Source organism: Nipponia nippon, unplaced genomic scaffold (assembly GCF_047370975.1).
Source record: "Nipponia nippon isolate SJK-2023a ecotype South Korea unplaced genomic scaffold, ASM4737097v1 scaffold_32, whole genome shotgun sequence".
Taxonomy (NCBI): domain Eukaryota; kingdom Metazoa; phylum Chordata; class Aves; order Pelecaniformes; family Threskiornithidae; genus Nipponia; species Nipponia nippon.
The window spans coordinates 5,423,282-5,446,206 of NW_028262350.1; the positions used below are offsets into that span (position 1 = coordinate 5,423,282).

Genomic DNA, 22,925 nt, shown 5'->3' on the forward strand with positions numbered 1-22,925 from the left:
AATATGAGCTCAAAGGATAGCAACCTTTGTAATTTTATATAAGTGAGAATACAAGCCCTGCTTATTTTTGGTAATCAACATTCTTTGCACGCTCGTAAATGAAGTGAAAAGAGCAGAGGGGAAATGGCACGCAACTGCAGTTTTATTTCATCTTAATTTCTTCCCTGACACCTCATTTTCAACTTAGGAAAATACACCATGCATTAACGCAACACAGATACTCCAACGACCCCAGTCTGCCTGCCCTTCAGGAGGCTAGCGTTGCTTGTAATCACAACGTCCAGGCCTTGCACGCTGAAGACTTATTTTATTGGACGCTCTCCATGTATAAGTGCTCTTCTCCAAACGTGTTTGCCATCAGCAAACGAGCAGCTAAAACTGCATTAAGAAAACTACCATGGCTTTTTTGAGGGTAAAGCACTTCTAGAGTAGAAAAGCCTCCCAGGTAACTCCAAGGATCTTGGAGATTCTCTCTTCCGTCTTCTACGTTCAAGCTGTGCTTGAAGATACAAGTTTTTGGGAAGCACAAGTCCAATTCTCCCCAAACCACAAAGTTCAGGGTTTGGATTTAGAGTACTCATCAACCACAGCGGTGGCTGCGTTGGTAATTTTATTGTGCATTAACAGATCTCTCCCCCTTGGCATTAGAAGCAAAGATCCAGATAATTAGGGCATGAAGAGCTGTAGATCTATAGCTTCAGTTCTTAGTTCCACCCTCTTTCCCAAAGAACTTCTTTATGGAAATACGTTCCCTTTGTCCTTTTATAAAGAGAATCTATGCAGAATTCATCACCTACACCTCCAAAATGCCACACATTTAGAAATAAATAAAATGAAAGCTACATCGAAACCTGCATTTCAGTACTGGTTAGCGTTCTCACAGTTCACCTGGCAAAAGTTCACAGAGGAACACGTTTGTTTTTCACATGGAATTCAGAAGGTGACTGGTTTTATTCTGTTGGGTCAGTGACTCAGTAAACAGCTCAACCCTTCATCAGGCATGCTAGTGGGAAAGAGGTGACCGTATACGAGATTCTGTACGTTAGTTCTTAGACACAGTAAAAAAACGCAATAAAATCTGACTGTAAATGCTACGTTACTTACACGTAAGATAATTCCAATCGTACCAACTTTTGCAAGCTGCTCTAAGTGACGGGCAATACAGATTAGGTTTATTTGATAAGAATACACAAACTGGGTACACAACCCCAGATAAGGTGACTCATGTTCATCTTCACACAAATCTACCGTGAAGTGTTCTATCTTGATAGAACTGAATTAAGGGCCCACGCGGATGTCATGCCCTAAGGATACATTCCCACTAAGTCCGGAGTCTTCTGGGACCGTGGGAGCTCTCGAGCATCTGGCCATCACAAAGCTGCAGGAAAGCAGCACAAAAATACACTGGGTCCATCTTCACTACCCAAGTTCCTCGCTAGCTGCAGAAGCTTTCTTTCTACGTTTGCCGCCTTTCACATTTGTCTGTTGATTATTATTACTCTGTTGACAGTAGGACTGTGCAACATCAGAGGCAGGGGTCCTTCATAAGCCACCAGTACTTCTAGTTGCAAGGTTCAAGATCTCACAGCTAAAAAAAAAACCCGTAAGAGATATCAGTAGCTTTCCAGGGTACAAAAAGTTATGACATCTATGGTTATGGCCTTTTTCAGTTGCTCACTGAAGGAGCTTGAAGAGAACCGAGTTTATTTTTCCTCTTGCAGTGCCATCTGTATGAACTCAAGTTGCTTTCAGCCCTCTGGCTTCCCCGAGAGGGACTGACCATTTGGTGACTAGATAGGGTTACTGTTCTTTAAAACATCTGCACTTCTCATTTCAAGTATCAACCTAATTAAAAAAAAAAAAAAATCTAGAGAACAACATTGCACGCCTCCAACAAGATGTTTGAAATACAATGACTTAAACAGGCCAATGGTTTGTGATAATAAATTGAAGATTATTTTCCCAGTCAAGGTAATCTAGAAATACTGCCTTTTGGATAGAAACTTGGTGCTGAGGTTGATTCAGACATATCCGAATGCTATATGAAACCAGTATAGTCAGGAAATAACAATAAAACCTCCCCTTTAATTGTTTGGTGGGTCCAAAATTTATCCGGTAGGGATCAATACACTTACCTATGGTCCCTGTTTCGCAATAATCCTGAGTTCCTTCCTGGAATACAAGACAGTGTCTTTATAACTCGGGAGCGGAAAGGGATCTGAGGATGGAACATCTATTTACAGGGACAGCCTAATGCTCGCTGAGCCACAGAAGGAATAAGCAAACACTTCAACGTCGTGGGTACGTGTAACTAAAAATACTTAAAAGCAAAAACGATCCCGTGGAAATCTGTTCAACAAGCTAAGAAAAAGGCAAAACCGAAGCACTGTTGCCTCAAGAATTACCGCTGAGAAGAAAAAACATTGCAGATTATATATACCAAGCCAGTTTGCTGTAATTATCTAAGATACCGTAATGTCTCCTCTTTCCAAGAAAGCCTACTGATTAGCCTACTTTTAAGAAAACTTTGTGTTTTTCCTCAAAAAATTTATGTTACCCTTTATGTAACCTTGCCTTCTTGTCCAAAGAGGCAAAATATGAAACGTCAATGTGCAAGATATTATGAAAAGCACAGTATATTTATTTTTTTTTTAAACCACCTTACAATTTCGAATGGACTGTTAGAACTGAGCCTATCTTGAGCGGTAATGAACAACAGAACTGAGATTGTGTTACTTATGCAAATTTAGCTTCATTATTTCTAGGTAGTTTCAAGTTCACTTACTGAACACTGACCCAACAGGGTGACACACATTTCAGCACGACATAAAGCTGGGCAAGCAATTTTCTCCTTAAGCAAAGCATGATTGCTTCTTTGTTTAAATCCCTGTGTAACTAGAAATTAATGCTGGGTGATGTAGGGAGAGTTTGAAGGCTCATTTTCTCCAAAGCCTGCCTGAAGTTACTGCAAATTATCCAAGAACATCAATTCATTTAAAAATAATCAGCAGTACCAAGCAACCCCCGAATTCTTTCTACCGATGAGAAGATTACACCACCCTGTGCGTTCCCAAGACATTTTTCTTTCAGGTCACTCTTCTTGCACCCCTACTGATGACTCCTTTGATACCAATGAGGGGTGGTTGCTTTGTTTCTTCTTCCACGGCATCTCTAGATGCTAGAAAACACTCTCAGCCTTGCCAACCTCACGTCACTCCCCCTATTAATCACCCAAGGGTTTGAAACAGGAGTTGACATAATCATACTGCATCACCAGGCTGTAAGAATGTGACACAAACAGGTCCTTCCACCTCCTAAACTGATGCATGGAATTGCACTCAAGTTTCAACCAAGTCGATGGAAAACTTTAGATGAAGCACACTGCTATCAGGTATCACGACTCTGCCACCAGTCGGCCGAAGCAGCCCGTTTTCCCAGTACAAAGTAAATGAATGAATTTCTGCTCTTAATTCTATTAAACCACAGTTCACCACAGTACTCAAACAGAAACTGCCCTGCCGTGAGATTTCCTGCTGAGACTCCCTGAGTGAATTTACTTTGAACTATCATACCCTATACTTAATACACAAAAAAATCATACTCTGCAATGCCATATTCTTGTTTTTAAGCTGTTGCTTCACTGCTATTTTGCAAGATCTACTACTCTAGAGCACATCCTCCAGAAGTTATCAGCATTTTAATGATTGCATTGCTAGAATTTATGACTATCAAAAAACCTCCTTTGAGCAATTTCATCTCTAGATGAGCACAGCACTGCTATCTGCTGTACATTTACATCTCATTTAGCAGCTCCGAATGGTAAAATAGATCAGGCTAACACGTGAACTGTTATTATTTACTGCGCAGCATGAACTATCACCTAGATACTACGGTACATCCCTACCTTGGGACCAAAGCCAGTTCCACACAGATTCTGAATCCACCTTCTCCTGAGGGTTACGGAATTTGGAAAGTGCTCCTTTTTTACGATTCCTTTGACACAGCCCATTATTTCCTAGTCTGCTTTCAGTAACTTGACAGAACACAGACTAAAGTATTAAAATGCGCACACGTGGCGTATCATCACTCTCCAAAGTTGTGCTATATTAAAAGCTGATGCAAACTAGGAGCCATTCATACCCATCTGTACTCTTCCCAGTTCAGCAGCAGCCCATTCAAAACTGGGCTCCTTGATGCCAACAGCGAGTTGGGTTTTTTGTTTGTTGTTTTGGGTTTTTTTTAAATGAATGGTGGGCATAAGAATCTTAACCAGTGACATAAAACACCTACCCCTGGGGCTATAAGGCAAACTGATACACTGGGGAAGTTCAAAGTATTAACCACAAACAAGACTGCTGCAATGAATATAAAATTGATGAACTGTGCTATCAGCACTTGTTTACCTGCTTGTGAGCATGATCGTAAGAGTTTATGTGGTTGTCAAACTCTTGATGCTTTTGATACTGCTTGTCACAGAGTTCACAGTAGAAGTTTGCTCTGAGGTCTTCCAAAGCCTTGGCAATTGCCTTTTCTTTATCAACATAATCCTGCAAAATTAACAAAAAAAATAAAACGCTTCTGTTAAACGTCTTGGAAAACAAACTGGAAGATGATGAACTAAGCCTTTAAGGAAAAATAGTCCTTAAGAAAACCTTAGTGTACACTGATGATTATATTTATTAAGCTGACCAGTCTTTGCAAATTAAAAGGTACGAAGGATAACTTTGCAGTACTACCAACCTAGCCCTGACCCAGTTTCCTAACATAGACAGAACATAATCTTGTCATCAGTAAAAGGAGACTGCTTAAAAAAACCCAAAAAATCTAGCGCTGATGGCAGGAAGGCAGTTGGGGCTGCAAGCGGAGAGCCTGCTGGATTGTCCGAGATAAAGAGAGAGGTTCAAAGCCTCAAGCTAACACATAAACAAACTGGCAGCTGCCTGCTCGCATAAGATGCGCAAAATACACATCGCACCAAGGAAGATCGCTGCTTTTGGAGCAGAACCTTAGAACTTCAAATGCTGATACTTCCTCCATTTTGAGTGCTAACAGATGTCTGCTTGATCTCAGTTTGTCTGCAATTCAATAGGGAGGAACACAGATCTGCGGCTGGGAAAGCACAGTTCGGAAACCACTGAGCCTATTTCACTTCAGTGTAATTTTTCAGTCGGTGAAATCTTCCCAGGAACAATGCTGCCCATTAAGCTGAGCTCAAATACAGTGATTACACGGGGAGTGGGTACAGGCAGTTGCCATTTAATAAAAGAGAGGGAGAGAGATCGCCTTAGAGGTTGCAGACAGTATTTTTTTTCCTTAGGTAATTCAACATTTGTATAGGTGCAAAGCCAAACCTCCAAGCAAAGGTGAAGTGTCTAAATTGGCGATGGTCATGTCCTCCCCTCTTTCGCTACAAGGAAAAGTAGCAGCTTTTGGATTAGCAGTGGCAAAAGGCTCTGGGACTCGGTGGAAATCCCAGTCCCTCAAGTGGCTGTAATGGCTTGAAGTCCCAGTGCCTGGAAGCGAGGCTGTGCTGCTCTGGAGCCCCGTCCCCAGGGCAGAGCCGCAGCCGATGCAGAGCCGCAGCCGATGCAGAGCTGGGGGGCTTCAGCAACCGGGGGGGCTCTGAAACGCACCCTAATCTCAGAGCTAAGCATCTTCTTCCTCTAGCCAGGGCGTTTCAATTACAATCCCACCAGCAAAATTAATAAAACATCGCCACTCTTTAGAAGCAAGCTGGGGAAGGTTTACTTTAACAAGATGGAAGCACTTACGCTGATGCATAGTAAAAAAAAAAAAAGCTACAAAGGCTGTATGACAAAGTACCCTGTACTAACAGCAGCATACCCCATAGAGCTATTTACCATATGCATTTCAACTGGAATAGAGAAATCATGTAAGAAAAACTAGCCTAACACTTGAGAAAAACCACTTAAGAGTTTCTGTCTTCAATACAAACTTCTTATGGGAAATTCCCTTGCATTTGCGAGAGGAGCTAGCAGACATTTAAAGAAGATATACTATGAAAGCTTTTTTTCTTTTTATTTAAGATCTTGTTCAAGGCAATATGGTTTATCTCCCAGTTACCACACCAAAATTACATTAAAATAATATTGCTGAGCATGCTTTCTATAACGCAAGATTCACGTAAACAATTTCAACACCAGGGTGGGGGGGAGAGGAATATCTGAAAAATTCTACTGCTAAAAGGTTTTTTTTCAATTTAAAGCACTGTTCACCTTCTAAATAAAAAAATCTATTTCAAGTTCCTGCTTCCATCTATTACCGGAGGCCCTTGTTAAGAAGAAGAAAAAAAATCAACAAAACTAGCTAGAGGTTTGAGCCTGAAGCAGGTCCCCAGGAAGACAAGAAAGGGAAACAGAGCAGCGTGAGATCCACAGAACAATGACGTTTCAGGTTCCTCTGAAACCCTAAACAAGCTTCCTGCACTATGTGTAGGTTTGTTTTTTTTTTTTTTAGAAAGCATCCTGTGGCTAAACAATGAAAACACAGCCATTTGAGTGACCAGAATCTATACAAAAGAAGGGAATTAAAGAACATTTCTTGCTTGCTTCTTGGTTGCAGAGTTATCTGAAATTCCTTTGAGGCTCACTGAATGGCTAATCAGGATGCGGCCGCAGTTGGCAATTACATAATGGACTCCTGCGGAGCAATGAAAAACATTACGCTTGCAGAGATTTTCACAGATTACTACAGAAATGCAAGAGCCTAACAATAAAGCATGCTAATAAAAACACATCTGAGTTGGGAGAGACTGCTACTGCTCCACAGAGCTCCTGAAAGAAAAAAAAACCATGCTGAATAACGGCAGGAAGACAGAACGGTGAGAGCAACGCGCGTTCAACCGCATTTGAAAAGACAATTGCAAAACCCAAGAACTTTACCATAAATCGCATTGCAGACCTGAGACAAAACATCATTACATGCAATTCACACAAGAGCTCCCACCAACCACTCCGCAACGAAGAAATACTTTGTGCTCGACAGCTGCTGTCTGAAGATGCCCAGCATCGCAGCTGGGGGCTTGCTGCAGAAAGGGATCCAGGCTTTCGGCCGCACGCTGCCGGAGAACGGCCAATGTCAGGGCCAAACCTTCCCTTTGTAGCGTGCGAGCAGCATGCCACCCAGCAGGAGATTAAAAACAACAAAAAGGAGAAATATCTTCAAGGAGAACGTGCACCTGGACGTAGAGGAACTGTTCGGCAGCGGCTGCCTAAGCCCATTTAAGAGCACACTTGTACTTTAAAGTGTGCCAGAAGAGATCATTAACTGCCTTCAGCTCCAAACTAATAATTAGCTTTAAAAGTAATTACAATGGCTTTTATTTTTAAATGAACAAATATACCAGCAATTCACTTGCCAAGCAAGTCAAGGTCTCAACTTAAGAAGGAAAAAAAAAAATCAGGAAAGGAGGCTATAAATTTTTGTAGCTGAATAAACTGCCTGCAGTATTAACTGTTGAACCGGTGAAATGGAATTTTAGATTTGCTGTGGTTATGTTTAACTTTAATGGAATTGAAACTACTTTTCCATTATTCCTCCAAGAATTAAAATTTATGCAAAACTGGCGCTTTATTCTGGTGTGTAGGGCTCTTCTTCAACCCCGGTACTTCTCAAATCTCAGGACAATTAAACAAGCAGGCTTTCCTAAGACTTGATGTACTTCACAGGCTGGTAAGCGGGAGAGTGGATTAAAGGACTAGCAAAGACCATGTCTCCACAGAGAACTCGGTTACAGCTAATCCAAGCATGCTCCAACATGTCATGCTCAATGCCAACACGATGGCCCATTTTTATCATTAAAAAGATAAGTCTTTCGCTTACAAAAACCCCCACAGGTTTTCTAAACCCTGTGGAAATACAGAATATATGGTTTGGTTTTTTTTTAACGCTGCCTGAGAAATTCTTCCAAAGAGATACAGCCCATCGATTTCTCAAAACTGGAGCCACGTCCTACCATTCCAAAGAAAGCAGGATTTATGCAACAATATGATAATGCACTACTTACTGCTTGCTCAGTAACAACAGCAGATCTACGCCACTTCCAGCTGATAACTGCCCATCTAACAGTTGCATCTGCAGATTTTGTGCTGACAACGTGGCAGGTTCACTAGAAAAATTTGGCAGCCCTGGGTCTAGGGAAGGAAACGTTCTGCTTACCCTAGGACTGTTCTTTCCAGAACAGGAGCAAAGCACGCAGAGAAAGGCCTGCTGCTATCCTGTAGCTCTTAAGCAGCTAAAAAATCATCAAGGTTAATTCCAGGAAGTGAATAACCAGTTCATTAAAACATAAATAATCTCAACAATGACAAAACCCAAGAATACTTAATTCCTCCTAACATTACCGCAGCCTAACGAGAAGAGCTCTGTCCTATCAGAACATCTCCCCTCCCATTCAGCCCACGGGAACTTTGATGCTAATGCCCCCGTTTCAGTACCTTGTACTTCTGCCTCAGCTCCTCGGTGTCTTCTTTCTCCACCTCCAGTACACGCCTCCGCTCAGTGGCATCTTCGGCGTAGTCAAGCTTTTTAAAAAAGAAAAAAAAAAAAAAAAAAGAGATACAATTTGTCCCATAAATACTTCGCACTACTGAGACTGCCAGAACATGTAATTTTAAAAAGATGAGGTCTGAAACAGAATCTTCGCATACTGTACTTCGCTTTCCCTCTTTTGTCATCCCACAGTGTAACCCACATGCAAAATGGTTCATTAATCCTTCCGAGACGGAGGCTCGCGGCAGGCCCGTCCACTGCTGGCAGCAGCCTCAGCTTTGCAGAAGTGAATTTCAGATAGCATTCAGACCTCAGAGCTCGGGTACCCGGGGTAAACAGAGCAGGCATTTTGAGAAGTGTTTTCTTACTGTGTAGATTTAAGAGCCAGTTTTTCTTTACCTTTGATGCGCAAATTTTCACTGTTAAATTTCTTCCCTATCAACTCCCCGGGAGCCGTGCAAGGAGTGACAGGGTGCAGGGCAGGAGCCAGAGCCGGGCGAGCTTACCTCCATTTCCATCCGCCCCATGCCCATGACATCGTACTTGACGACGATAGGGATGGGATCCGTCCTCCCTGTAACAGGAACACACACAGAGGCGGTCAGCGGCCGGTCCGTCGCCACAGCTCGCTTTACACATTGGGTTTGGGTGGTTAGAGATCTTGCCTTGGAGTGCAGAGACCAGAAAGCTACAGTGAACCAAACACAAGCCATTCTCACAGCTTACAGCCAAACCTGCTTCTCAGCTCCAAACCGGTTACAGTTAAATGCACCCTGAGTACCGATAAATGGTATTTTCTGAACATTAACTGGTCACGTAAAACATACTCGTGGTTAATGTTCAACCGTGACAAGTCCTAGGGCAGGGCTGTCAACAGGACTTGAGAGATCAGCCTTCTCCTCAACGCTTCCACATCAGGCAATACATTCTCCTCATCTTCTGATGCAAGTGAAAAAGCTATTAAATACATTTTACTGCTCTACCGCATTAAAAATTGATTAGCACTTTCCTGTAGATGTGGAAGCCTCCCTCCCGCCCACTTTTGGCCCTTCCCAAGAGTACGGAAAGCTGACGGAGAAGCGTGGCGCAGAAGCCAAGCTCCTTTCACCCAAACGCCCGCCCGGTCCAGGCCAGGTGGCCGAGCACCTGCTTCCCCGGCCCCCGCGGAGAGATGCTCTAGCACTCGCTCCGTCATCTGTAAGCTGTGAAAAGGACTAGTTGCGAAGAAAATTGACTTTGAACTAATCAAACTATGCTGGAGATTTTTTTTTTTTTTTTAAACATATCTTTAATCCACTCATAACCAGCCAAACAAAGCAAAATGGGGCAGACAAGCACTTTACTACCACAGCTTTTGTTTTAAATTATTATTATTTTTATTTTTACATCACAACTCGCGCTGTTCGTTGTGATGTAAGCCCACTGAAAAAGTACTTACCTTATCTGGTGCATACCTTGAGTAAAAAAACAGAATGTTTACTTCCCTTATTATTGCTCTTGGTTTGGCGTAAACAACTGTTTTGTTATACACACATACACATATATTATACCTTTGGGCTAAAAGATCTACAGGTTTTAATCATGCCGGAAATATTCCATTGCCATCCACATGCGCAAAAGGTTAAAGTCTTTAAAACTGCCTCAGAAAACCTGTGTAGGCATCGCCTTCTCTCCTCTCCAATAGCAGCTTTCTCCGACTCCTGCAAAACGACAGCCCGCAGATCTCGGACTCCACGGAGTCCTCAAAGGGAGCCCACGCTGGTCAGACCTGTCTCTTTTTAACTCTTAAAGTACAGAGGCATGTGTTTTGCTTTCAGAAACAAGTCCGCTTAATTAATCACTTTATGGTTTTGTGTATACGCCCATAAATTTGATGGGCATATATCCACTGAGTCCAAAAACAGTTATCACGCTGATCCAAAATAATATTTTGAATCGAGCTTTCGTTTGGGTATTTTAAGTGTTCTCTATTTGAAAGTGTTTCTCTTACGCCCAATGGTATAATAAAGTAAGCAGTGACTGCAATTTTTAGCAAAAGGACCAAATTAAAGACAGGTTATAAAAATGACTTCCTAAGTGCAATATCACTTTCATAACGTCTCAGCCAGGGATTTACTGGTAAGCGGCGAACCCAAATGGAATGGCTGGCAGCAAGTGCCAACAATTGGTACGAATTTTTTTTCAAGCTTTTTTCTTTTTGTTTTGTTTGGTTTTTTTCTTTTTTAATTGTATTTCTCCAGCAATCGAGATCATTCATCGCAGCCTCATTGCCCTGGTAAACCCCTGCGTACAAACAATGCATCAGTACTTTTGCCTTCTAAGGCAGTCAAAGTTTTTTGGTTTGGTTTTGGGTTTGGTTTTTTTTTAAATCTATTTGGAAATTGCAGTAGCAAGTGCTAGTGCCCATCGTGTTGGGGAAAAAAAAAATCAAGTTTGGACAGTATTAGAAATTTATGTTTAAACTGATTTTGGCAGTTCTAACACAAACAGAAACATCCCTTCTTAGCAATACCCTTTAATGAACAAGGATCAGACAAGTGTGCATAAAGAAAGGAAAGGAAAGGAAAATGAAAGACCAAGCAGAAGGATGATGGCTACAACAGAGAAAGTAAGCCTAACATATTGGTGCACTGATGACAAAAGGAGTAATTCAGTCTGAAAATAAAAAATTACCACTGCTAAGTTTACCATCACCACAACAAGTCCAGGATCATAACGCTGTAAAAAAGAAACACCATTTGTTAGGCAGAAACCATTAGGGGCAGAAAATAGGCCGTTTGTAGTAGGCAGGTAGGATGGGTTAAAAAAAAAATAATAATAATATGGGGCTTCTTCCTTACCCCTCCACCCCATCACCATGCTTCGCCCTGTGGAACCAGGGAGCGGGTAGATTTTGAGCAGTTGTTATTTGTTTTCAGAGCTGCGCTCGCAACCTGAAATTTCTGGGCATTGGAAGAGGTTGAGCTCCTGGTGACGGCCCAATTTAAAAGCGGCACTGGGGCACATTTAAGCAGGCAGTTTAGAAAGGCAACAAATCAGGATCTTAAGGCAATTACAAATATTTTGTGCCAAAAGGAGCTCTGTTTTCAGGTAAGAGGAGAATATGCAACGCAAAAAGCGATGCCTTTGTTTTAACTTTAACCATTATTTCATTACGAATGAAATACCACGGCAGCCGGCCAGCGTGGCATCCAGCCGCCCCGCACCAAGCCCGAGCGCTCCGAGCACGTAACGCGGCCACGGGCAGCAGGGCCCATCCCCGCCACCGCGGCTCCGGCCGGGGCAGCGGGACACGCTGCCGGGCAAAGCGCCGGGCCACTGGGGCCGCGGGAGCCTCGCTCCGTGTCCTCGGAAAGCCGCTACGGCCGAGGGAAAGGAAGGGGCTCTGTGTTGCCAAAGGGCCAGCTCTCACCCTGCTGGCTGCCAAGAGGGCTGGGCGGAAGATGGAGAACAGCCAAAGGGGAAAATGGGACTTTTTAGGTTAAGCTCTTTAAGTTCTCCTTTTAAAGAACTTCCTCATGAGAATTTATGCCTGAGCTACTGTGCATGCCAATGGGATCTTTACCAGCATGTAAACATGGTTCTCGGACACTGTGGGACTCCCAGGCTTCCTGCTGACCCTTTGCGGGTACGCGGGCAGACTCGGACGGGAAAAACTGAGCTTTCAAGAAAGGGCAAGAATTCCCACGCTTCATGCCACTGTGCAGGGTTGCCAGCACCACCACATCGACAACTAACCGCCCCGTACGGTAAATCATGCAGAACACACAAAGCTGTGTCCGTGCCCCGTCCCCCAACACCCCGGAAAGCGTATTTTCTTTCTGAACCAGGTCACAAACTCTTTCCTTTCCAGACTGGTCACATTACACGGGCTACAAACCCCAAAGCAGAGAGGGTTATCGCATAAAACACTTCCACGCAAGGGGAAAACCTCTGCGGAGAGGATAAAGCATAAACCTCCAGCAGGATGGGAAAAACAAACAGCTTACACAAGAGGCGCACCTTAGAAAATCCAATCTCAAAGTAAATTAAGTTTGTAATTTAATTTCTGAATTAAGGAAATAATGAGATTTCAAAACTGACCAGATATACTTGCTTTGCTTTCCTCTTCCCAAAGAAATAGGGAAACCTTTATCCCAGCTTATGAAAAACCGCTCACCCCCAAATACGCCCCCCTTCCTAGAGCCCCGCGCCTGCCCAGAGATCTGGCAGCGGCAGGCAGACCGCAGGCAGCACCTCGCCAGGCAGGCTGCTCCAAACTGATTCCTTTTTAATTGCGCAAAGTTATTGGGCATGAGCAAACGCTTTGCCAGCAGTGCTATAACAAATCTTGGGAAAAGAGTTAATCCGAACGCGTCAGGGCTTCAGCGTCAGCCGCCGCGTCGCGCTGCACGCGGAGGATTATCGTGTGGCGGTTGCCAGCTGCAGGGAGCGTGCTCCGTCTCTGGACGCGGCGGGTAGATGCTGCTCTGCTCGTCGGAACAGGACGCTGCACCAGATGGACCTGCCATCTGAGCCTGTCTAGAAACGCTGGCGTTGTCAACACTACTGCACATTTTAGCTTTTTTTTTTTTTCAAACAGCCAAAACAGAAAACAGTTTTCATCAATAATTTGCAGAACTCCTCCCTCCAGCAATATCATGCCCTGCAATAGATGTAAGACCTTTCTGAAGGTCTAACGGCAGAGAAAGGAAAGGATGCTCCCATTGGAAAAAAAGATGTACCCCCAAAATTACAGGGTAACGTAATTCAATCAACAGTGTATCACTTATGCATAGCATGTAAGCACCAGAGAGGTAACAACAGCCTTAACCCTGCTCACTATGTTGACATGTTAATAGAAATTCCTCCCAGGTACGAGCTTTGTGGGATATAATCCTAGAGGACTGATTGATATCACACTCTTCATCAGACGAGAATTTCATTAACCGAGTGTCTCAGGAGGATACAAACGACGGGAAGGGATTTCGTTGAGCACAGATTTTTACTTATTCACTGTCTTTATGCTACAACTGAAAACAAAACCACGGTAAGAGACAACCTTCCAGGAGGTTTTAATTGCTCTTGGAAAGGGGCTGCCGCAGCGATTAGAAACACGGCCGTGTGAAGGCGATCACATCGCTGGATTTGCTCTGGTGGATAAGGTGGATCGGTTTGGTCAGCACCGGCGGTACAAACCCCCCTGCGGGCTGTGAAAGGTCAAGGAGCGCCTGGAGCCAGGTACCAACGCCCCCCGCGCTATCACGCAGGTACAGGACGTGATCGCCATCCAACTGCACTGTCTCTGCGCAGAGGTGAGAGAGGGAGGAGTCACCGCGGTCGTGGATGAGTTTCATTTTCAAAGATGAGGATTTTGCAAGCTCTCAAAACTTCCCTGGGTCTATCGCACGTTTCGATAGCCCAGCAGCTGTCGCGTTGAAACTTCAGACTCCTCATTCGGTACATCAAAAGGGGAGAGGTGAGGAAATCCAGTAATTTTTACTGGTGAACAAGCCTTGGCATGCTGTGTGGTGCTCCTTGCTGGCTAAAAATGAAGCTACATTATCAAGCTTGTTCTGGCTGCTGCAAGAAGTAAACAAACAAACAAGAGCAACCTTTTATCCTGGTCTCCTTTGGGAAGTAGATTTGCAAGCTCATCCTGTTTATGTCAGATTTCTGGAAGGGGTCGCAAACAATCAAGAGATTCAAACGAAGTCTGAAACGTCTGTCATCCTCAGCAACAAGCATCAAGTCCCAGTGAGGAGAAACTGCTTTGCAAGTACACAAAAACTGCACCGTGAATTTAATCCTTACTAAGCAGGAGAGAAATGACAAGCAAAAGGCAAGTTGCAAACACCCCAGTCACATGGAAAACTTCAAACAGGAGCTCAAAACTTCTTAGACACACAAACCGAGGGTGACACTTGCAGAAAACCGAGCAAAGCTCCCTGAACTTCTGCAGGGGAAGACACGCAGTGGAGTCTGGGTCAAAAAACATCCCTAACCCAAATGATGATCGGTATTAAAGAACAACGTGGAAGATGTAAGAGCAAGAACATAAATCTCGGTTGATCTAGAAGAGAAATCAGAGATAAGAGTCGCTGCCTTACTTCATCTCGGTAAGTGGAGAGGGCTAAAGAGCCCTGTCTGATTTAAGGCTACGCTGCAAGAGCGAGGGCAGGCTGGGCACGGCCACAACCACTTGCTTCCCACGCACGCTTCTTCCACAGTTTAATAAAACTGCGTTAACATTATATGAACACAAAGGGCAATAAAGCCTGATACTAAGCCAAGGGAAGGACATCTCTGCCACAATGAACGTGTGTCACTGAAAGAATGATTGACTACGCACACTCAAGTAACCCACAAACTTATCACCCGTCATCGAAGGAAGGATCTTGCACATTCGAAAGCAAAGAAGGGGGCGACTGCTTCCCCCAAAGGAGACGGAGGCATGAAGTAAACCTTCCTCGAGGTCTGTGGTCTTGTGGATTTCGACACGGTAATGAAGATCGGTGTGATGACAGCAAGCTTTCAAAGCCACATTATCCACGTTTTTCCAAGCTAACTTCACATGAAAATATTAGTCTTAAAACTATTGTAATGATTTATGATGCAAACACAAGCGTGGAAACATTAGTCTATGCCAGAATTCAGGTTCCCGTGAGGACATGTTAAGATACAAGATGATAAGATTGTGTTCACATCTATTTCTTGGGTAAGACTGCCAAATCATTCCATACTTAATGAATAAAGGCACTGTTAAACATTTTTATCTTTCTCTACCATATTTTCTTCTATTTATTACAAAGCTTCAAAACCCAGAAAGAAATATAACATTCCTCATGTCCTCATGGTGTTTTGCTCAGATGCTCATTGTTCCATGCTCTCAAGGCCTGACAAACATCCAGTCTGTCTGCCTTTGTGAGATCAGAGGATTTAACAAATGGAAAAAATATATTAATATATTAGCTGTAAACCATTTGGCAAACTGGTGACAGAGCCAGGATTCAAGACCTCTGGAATTCAAACTCTGAGCTTATTTCTCCAAGCTGCAGCTGCCAAGCGATCACATTTGCAACTGATCTCAGTTGCTCGAGCGGTCAAAGCTCTGCTTACTACTCCCCACACGTCTAACGAAACCGGCATCCAGAAAACATGGTGTGCATCAGCCGCGGCCACCTGACACAGTCTTGGAATAGTGACTCTTGCTGAGCTTGATCTCAGAAATGAGAATTAGCACAGAGGCTGCCGGAGAAGGGATATTTCCTGCCTTCGCCACAGGATCACTTCTTCACCTGCAGGCTCTCCTCTCCGCACGTCTTCTAGCGTTTCTTTCAGACGGTTCTGTTCTTTCGCTCTACTCGGCCTTTATACCAAGAGGGAAAACAAGAGCTTGTCTGAACAGATTTAGTGAAGAACATGCCAAATAAGAACTGCATCGTAGTATAACTGAAGGGGGGGAGTGATGACTATATTTATCACCACAGAATTTGCAAGTCAGAGCAGAAACCCACTTGTGCCTTTTTTTTTTTTAATTGAAAACCATGCAACAAAAATACAGTTAGATGGAGGAACTGAATTCTAGCATTTTCTAACAAATTTGATATACCTGACTTTGCTACCTTGTTAGACAATTTGCATGCTCATGAAAGGATAAAAATAAAATCAAAGTTCTGTTATGCACACTTGTAACTGCTGCTGTCTATGTGTCACCAGTACAATTTATACTGTGAGCCTGCAGCACACCTTGATCAACAGGAACAGCACCGTCTTGACAATTTGCAAAGGGTTTCTCGTTTTTAGCCTGAGCGGAAGAGAAGCAGCGTGCGGGAAGGGGCTGGCAGCTTTACACGGCGCTGCCGAGAGCCCCCGTGACGCTGGCCGCGGCGCTGGCTGCGGGCAGCCTGCCTCCCCCACGGCAGCACCGCACTGCCATTGCTGCTCTCCAACAAGAGTCCACCAGCCTTTCAAAACAGTCGTGCTGAAAGGATGCCAAAACTTCGCTAAAAACATAAGCAAACGAAAAGGAAGTTATTACTAAAGAGGAATAGGAATCAGGGGAGAGAAGGCATTTCTTTTGGACCGAAGGCTACAGGTAAAGCTACTGCTGCTGCAACTAACTGCCCGCAAAGGGACCTCCCTGTTCGGAACACAGCCACCTGCTGCTTCTGGTTCCTGAAAAACCGGGATAACCCAAGGACTAGTGGGAAACAGTATCCCACAAAGCACTGCCCTCCACCTTGAAACTTAACTCCGTTTCACACCGAGTAACGTTCCCATCACAACAATAACCCAGCGATGAAAGGGCCGCCCCAGTCCCCTACAGGCAACTGAGGGGCAAACTCACATGAAGGTTCAAGGCTCAATTCCAGGTCTACATGAAAACTCCGTATTATCTAAACTACTTGATTCGACAACATAAATACTTAGGAGTAGCTATACCGTGACAAAAACATGCTGCCCGTCACCATAGCAAAACGCTAGATTCTGATTCGCTTCTCAGAGATACCACAAAAGACCAGGATAATCCCAGTCTTGGGAATACTGTGGGAAGGTGAATTAAATCAATGCTTTTAAACGTATCAAATTAATCACACGCTGCACGCTGTGTGTGAAGGGAGATAGCTGGTGGTACAGGGAAACTCGATGGCTTTCTGTACAGGTGTTGGAGCAATTTTTAAAGTCCCAAGGCTGCAGTCAAACACATTTCCGTACGAGAGGACTTTCAAAAGGCAAATCTGAAAAAGCACGTTGAATAGTTAGTTATTGCCCAGTACCCACTCACGGGGCGACCCTAGGTATGAGATCTACCTGCCCACCAAAGCGGGTCGGTCCTTCCTGAGCATCCCTCCCGTACGACCGGCAAACATCAGACTAACCTTCCTGACCGACCTGCCTCCGCTCTCCACACCGCCTCCACGCGCGGCAAACCATCCCTTCGGAGCTGCCCGCCCTCCTCCCCTCCGCAGCCCCTGCTGCGACAGGGAAGCAGCGGGAGAGCCGCAAGGACAGGAGGATGGCGGCAAATGGGCTCAGCGGTATCAGAGGTGGGGGCATGAACGACCCCTTAAAGCCCGCCTGCGGCTTTTAGCTGTCAAGTCCACCGTGTCCAGAGGGATCAGATACTCCCCACCACACACACCCTCTAGTCCTGACCTCGTCCCAGGGAGCCATCTCGTTCTTTGGCTGCGACTCCTCAAACGAGCCGGATGACTGAGTCGAGAGCGCCGCATCGAAATGTCAGCCAGTCTGCAGCGCTAGGTCGTTTCGCTGCGTCCTACACGCTGTTCCCCGAGCGCAGCGAAGGAAGCCACGTATTCCTGTGTTTTCTGGCAAAGCAAGTTAATAGCCTTTGTCTTTCCTAAGGATAGCATTCACCTACTCTGTTCAGTTTTCCCCAGTCTAATTAAATGAGATTAAACTACTGGTTTTCATCTTGCACCTATACCTCTAGAGTACTATTACCTCGTATTAAACACACAAGTCCAAAAGAGAAAACAGAAGTTTTCAGGACAAGTTGTTGGTGTTTTTTTTTTTAACAAGACTTGTCAAAAAATTGAAAACACAGGGAAAACGTGAAGAGCTTATAAAAATATTTTCAAATGTATGATTAAAATTATACCACTTCTGCATGTCAATCTCTCAACGCTTTTCATAATAATACCCTAACTTAATGTGAAATACTTATTCCAAGAGAAATCATTAGAATATTTGAATGCAAGATTTCACTCAGCCCTCTCGTTCCCCGTCTGACTCTGATGTAACTCCTCTGATTGATTCACAATCCTCAGTCTGTTTAGCACAGGACTTCACAGGAAGGAAAGACAGTGGTTTTAACCACATCTTTTGCTAGTTTTATTTTTTCAGTAGACCACAGATTTCTAGATTATCAATCACACGTGTTCCTCCCCAAAGAGAAAACAGTCTACAATCACCATTTTCCCATTTGCTAGAGCACAACCATCGCAATCTCTACAGAAAAGCGGTTCCCCAAGCCATACTTTGCAGATTTAAAAAGTTCCCTGTCAACTGGCAACCCCCCCTTCTCTGCTTTTTCATATTCATTGGCTGTTCGCAAGTCAAAACATCATTTCCAAATATAGCACAAGTTGTTTGTGGAAAAAAATGTGAAAAACATCAGGAGAAGAGATGAGCAGAGGAATGACTCTGCTGAATTCATTACGAGCTTCTCCAAACCAGTATTCTAGCACTTGCATGGTCAGAGACGACAGCACTGTCCCTGTCCGATACTCCACTCAATACGTATCTAAAATAAACCAGAAGACGCAGATGTGTTACAGTTAGGATACAGCTATGTCAAGAAGGACACGGGTTACTCGCTTTCTTACCCAAGTGGCTCAAGCTCTTCCGCCAGCTATGACGGCCGACAAGAGTTACACCGCAAGGCAGCAGCCCCAGTAGGTGCAAAACCACTCTGCTGCTGAAATTCTGCAGAGAATGAGCCAATCTGCTGGGGACTTTTGTACTACGACAGCAGATTTTTACCACCAGCAACTGGCAAGTCTGAGTTTTAGGCTATTCCAGCTACCATCCAGAGAAACGGCTCAGCACTCTCACCGCTGGTTTATAGCCACAGTGGGTAGTTAACACGAAGGAAGCCATCACAACGGTACCGTCCTGCGGCGTGAAGTTCTTGTTGAACAACATAACGACCTTACTAGAAGAAATAAGCATTTATGACCGGCAAGTATAAGGTAGCATAACTTTTAGATTCACCAAAACAAGAGAGGGAGCCCCAGTTCAGATGAACATCTAGAATTAAAAGCTACGTAACAAAAATAAGCACATGGAACTCATTGATTTCCTTTTAAATTAAAGTCAACTGCATGGACAAAAGATGAATGCAGTATCAATTCTATATATGTAAACCAAAATTTAGGTTTTTGAAGGTTTGCTGCAAAGGCCTCCTGCAGGAGGTTTGATGCCATATGCACAGCTAAAGACTACTTGAAGCGGTTCTACTTCTGCCGTACCCCTTAACCGCAGGCTGTTTAAGATTTTAGGCTCGACCACAGCACGAAGCAAGTAGAGTTAACAGCAGAGATGCTCTGCATTTGCTATTCTTACATCTCTTTAAAAATCTCTCCTGGTCTTTTCTGAGCAAGAAGGGAGCATGGAAGAACCTTTTTGTTCTGCTCTTCCATTCTCAGTGCACATCAAGTGACTTCACTCTTCAAACTCCTAGAATAAGATTAAAATTGAATGCAAATGTTTCCTTCCTGGCAGTTTATATTTGGATTTTGGGACAATCTCAGATTCCTGTAAAAAGGTCACTGGATAATGAATTAAACACTCCCAACAGGATCATCGTCAATGCCACAGGCAACGGGCACAGGCTCTAGCTGCTCCTAATGAAGAGGGAGCAAGTGTCCATGATGTCTTTACGTCAAGTAGAATGCCTCTGCATCCCCTGCCTCCCCAGCACCTCGGCCGGAGAGGCTGTTTGTCTGTCTGTCAGATGGACAGAGCGCCGCTTTCCTTCCAGAAGGTGACAGGCACTATACAACTCCTGCACGCTCTCCAAAGCCTACATCAGGAAGGTTTCAGCACCCACCTGGGTTAAACTAGACAGGCTATTTTTAAAACGCAGGAAAACCCTCACAGCCCATTCCCACGATTTGTCTGTAGCTTCCAGACAGTTCAAATCACCAGAGCTTCAATAATATGTACGAGATATGGTACAGATTCAACACTTCGAAACACACAGTGGGAAAATCTAAACCCGGACAAGTATCCCAACGCAAACGCCTGCTCAGCCCTGCGGGCAGCCTGGCGCTCTTGTCCTCAGGACACGGTGACACCACCCCCTCGCCCCAAACTCAAGACCGTACAGTCATCTGCTGCGTCAGGTCAGCGCCTGCGACACCACGCGGCACAGGGCCCCTCGGGGCTGTGCTTTTGAATCCGGCTGGGAGAGGAGTTTAGCTTCTTTCAAGTCTCCATGTTTCCACATCGGTGACGCACAGAGCAATACAGGGCACCCAAAAGAGAAAACAGACCAAATTACACATCCCGTGAGCGCCATGCCAAAGCAGAAGCCCAAGAGGTGACAACTACAACCCCGTCCAGAGCTTTGGCATCAGCACGAGAGGACTGTAAGAGTGCCATGCATTAACCAGAGGATTTCAAATGGAACCATGTTAGAAGAAGCAAGAAGCATTAATCACCAACGCAGTCCTGTCTGAGAAGTTAGAGTGCCTTAGTCCAAGAGATTAATATGCATTCCCAGAGTTCAGAGACCTCGTTACCTCTCAACAGTCCTCCACAGCACAGAAATACTTATCTCTCTAACGGGCTCACTGTAGGGCCATGGAAGTCCAATTACAAGCTCCCAGGTCTTCAGACTAAGGGCATGGGAACATGAGGAAGTTACTCGGAGGAACTCGGGGCACGCTTGAGTTTCACGCACTCCAGGAGGCTTCTACAGAAGCTGCCTGGGCACAGAGCATCACGCCTGCTGCAAATACCGCGTGCCTCCCTCCTAGTGTCACGGGCAGACGCTGTAGACACAGGCAGGTCCTAAGGAGCAACTGATAGGAAGCACTACCTTCAGTTTTTCTCAGCTTAACATGGCTGTGTGCTTTCACCCCGGCCCGGACCTCTGCAGAGCAGGAACTACTGGCCAGGGGACCGGCTAAAGCCACCCACGTGAACCAGGCAGCATTGGCTCAGTTTAAATCACGGGATTTAGTGTGATGGGAAGACTTTAGGCTCAAGACAACATGAGGAGCAGGCGCGTTGGTTCAACTAGCACTACGGTGTCTCAAGGAGATGTGCTAAATCCCTGACAAATGGACTGCTGGGGAACAGAAAGAAGTCAAACCCGTGAAAGCCCTCTGGAGAAACTAGAAGTGAGCCTCTCCCATCCATGAGAACCTCTGCCACCACTTTCAGTCCTCAGCGGGCCCTTTTACTCGCCTTCTAATGGCTTCTGACACCACTGTGAAACATGCACACAGACCATCATAACTAGCTTGTATTTTTAATTCTTTTAATAACAAAGCATCCAGCCAGAATATCATTACAGTTTTAGAAGCTGCACAACTACCTGTTAGTAAGTAGGCAGTTAATTCGCCTCCCTCCAAAAAGGCCAAACACGGTGATTCTTACACGTACACGACACACACATCACGTCTAACCTGCACCAGTACGTGAGGCAGCAGCTTCCGCTTGCAAAGTGCTAAATATGAAACTCAACAGTGCATTTGTTTGGATATATTAATAATGGAAAGAAAATCTAATCTAGGAACAAAAAGCAGAAATAATTTTGTTAAAGACTGAAGCCGGTGCTGAATGTTTCAGACACAAGCTACTGGACTTACCCTGCAGTGACTTTCCCAATCCCTGGCCCAGCTTCCACCCATGTTTCTGGAGTAAGCGGTGTCCAATATTATCCTGACAGACAGAACAGAGAAAACAAACCAAAAATATTCCAATAATATATTCTTCCCTTCCCGCTGACATTTAAACATGTGATGAGCAAGAGATTTTCTACATATATATGCATGCAAAAAAATGCTACTGAAAAGGCAATATATGCCCAATAAAAGGGAAAGACAAATGTCAAAAATTGCTGGCTAGAATTTTTCCAGGGGGATGGGGTATCGGGGACGGTCACTTTCTGATGGTGTGCTGGGCAACTTTTGTGCATCACGTTTAAAATAAAAAAAATAAATAAAAAAAAAAAGCAATGTGGGAGAAAATAAAGTGTACCAATAAAAATTGACAGTAAAAAGCATAAAATCAAGCTATTTATACAATCATATCCATCACCTAGACAGCACCACTTAAGATTTTTTGTAAAGAAAATCTACAATGTGTTTAGTCGTTTTGTTTGTGTGTCAGGCTTTTATAATACTGAGTAAGTTGTAAGTGCAAGACTGCCCCACCACTAGAAACCAAAACACAATCATAGCAAAATCCAGGCTAGACTTGATTGGGTTTTTTTATATATGTATATATATATATATAAACTAGCATGCAGCCAATATTAAACGGAAAAAACAGTGAGGTTAGTAAAACAAAAAAAAAATCAATTAAATAAAATGAGCTCAAGCACAGACTGGGTGATGCATTTCACATGTAAACTAACAAAAATACTAAGATGTTAGAATGAAACAGGCCTAGCAATAAGTTAACAGCAAGGAACCATTAGTGCATGTAGGGGAAACAATAAGCATAATGTCTCATCTTCCTAAAAAAAAAAAAAAAAAGGCTATTTCGGAATAAGTGGAAAAGTACCGATGCAGCAATTAAGTGTCAGCTTTTGAAAATTGGGCTGAGCAGGGCTCTGCGTGGAGTTCATTATGGTTTTATGCAACATTTCTTCCCCCAAACAAAGAACAAGAGTTCTAACGGCACCCTTGTAACCATCCAAAGCTGACAGCTTATCCCTTATTCATCAGTTTACC

The 22,925-nt window shown here is 44.1% G+C and overlaps 1 protein-coding gene across 10 annotated transcripts in view; it reads right to left on the bottom strand.

Annotated features, from left to right (window-relative positions):
• Positions 1-22,925, bottom strand: part of GPATCH8 (G-patch domain containing 8) — a 57,837-nt gene that overhangs the window by 11,637 nt on the left and 23,275 nt on the right. For 6 of the 10 annotated variants that reach the window (XR_015707559.1, XR_015707557.1, XR_015707558.1 and 3 more), the window contains 4 exons: positions 21,837-21,909; positions 9,018-9,085; positions 8,457-8,543; positions 4,404-4,547 (listed from right to left, as the gene is read on the bottom strand). Coding sequence is in view for 6 of the 10 variants with exons in the window: in XM_087770441.1 (XP_087626567.1) it covers positions 4,404-4,547; positions 8,457-8,543; positions 9,018-9,085; positions 21,837-21,909 (372 nt within the window). In the remaining 4 variants the exon portion in view is untranslated. Of the gene's footprint in view, positions 1-2,135; positions 2,173-4,403; positions 4,548-8,456; positions 8,544-9,017; positions 9,086-9,338; positions 9,359-11,184; positions 11,230-21,836; positions 21,910-22,925 lie in introns of those variants that run through there. The other 4 variants (XM_087770447.1, XM_087770443.1, XM_087770446.1 and 1 more) reach the window with 4 other exon arrangements.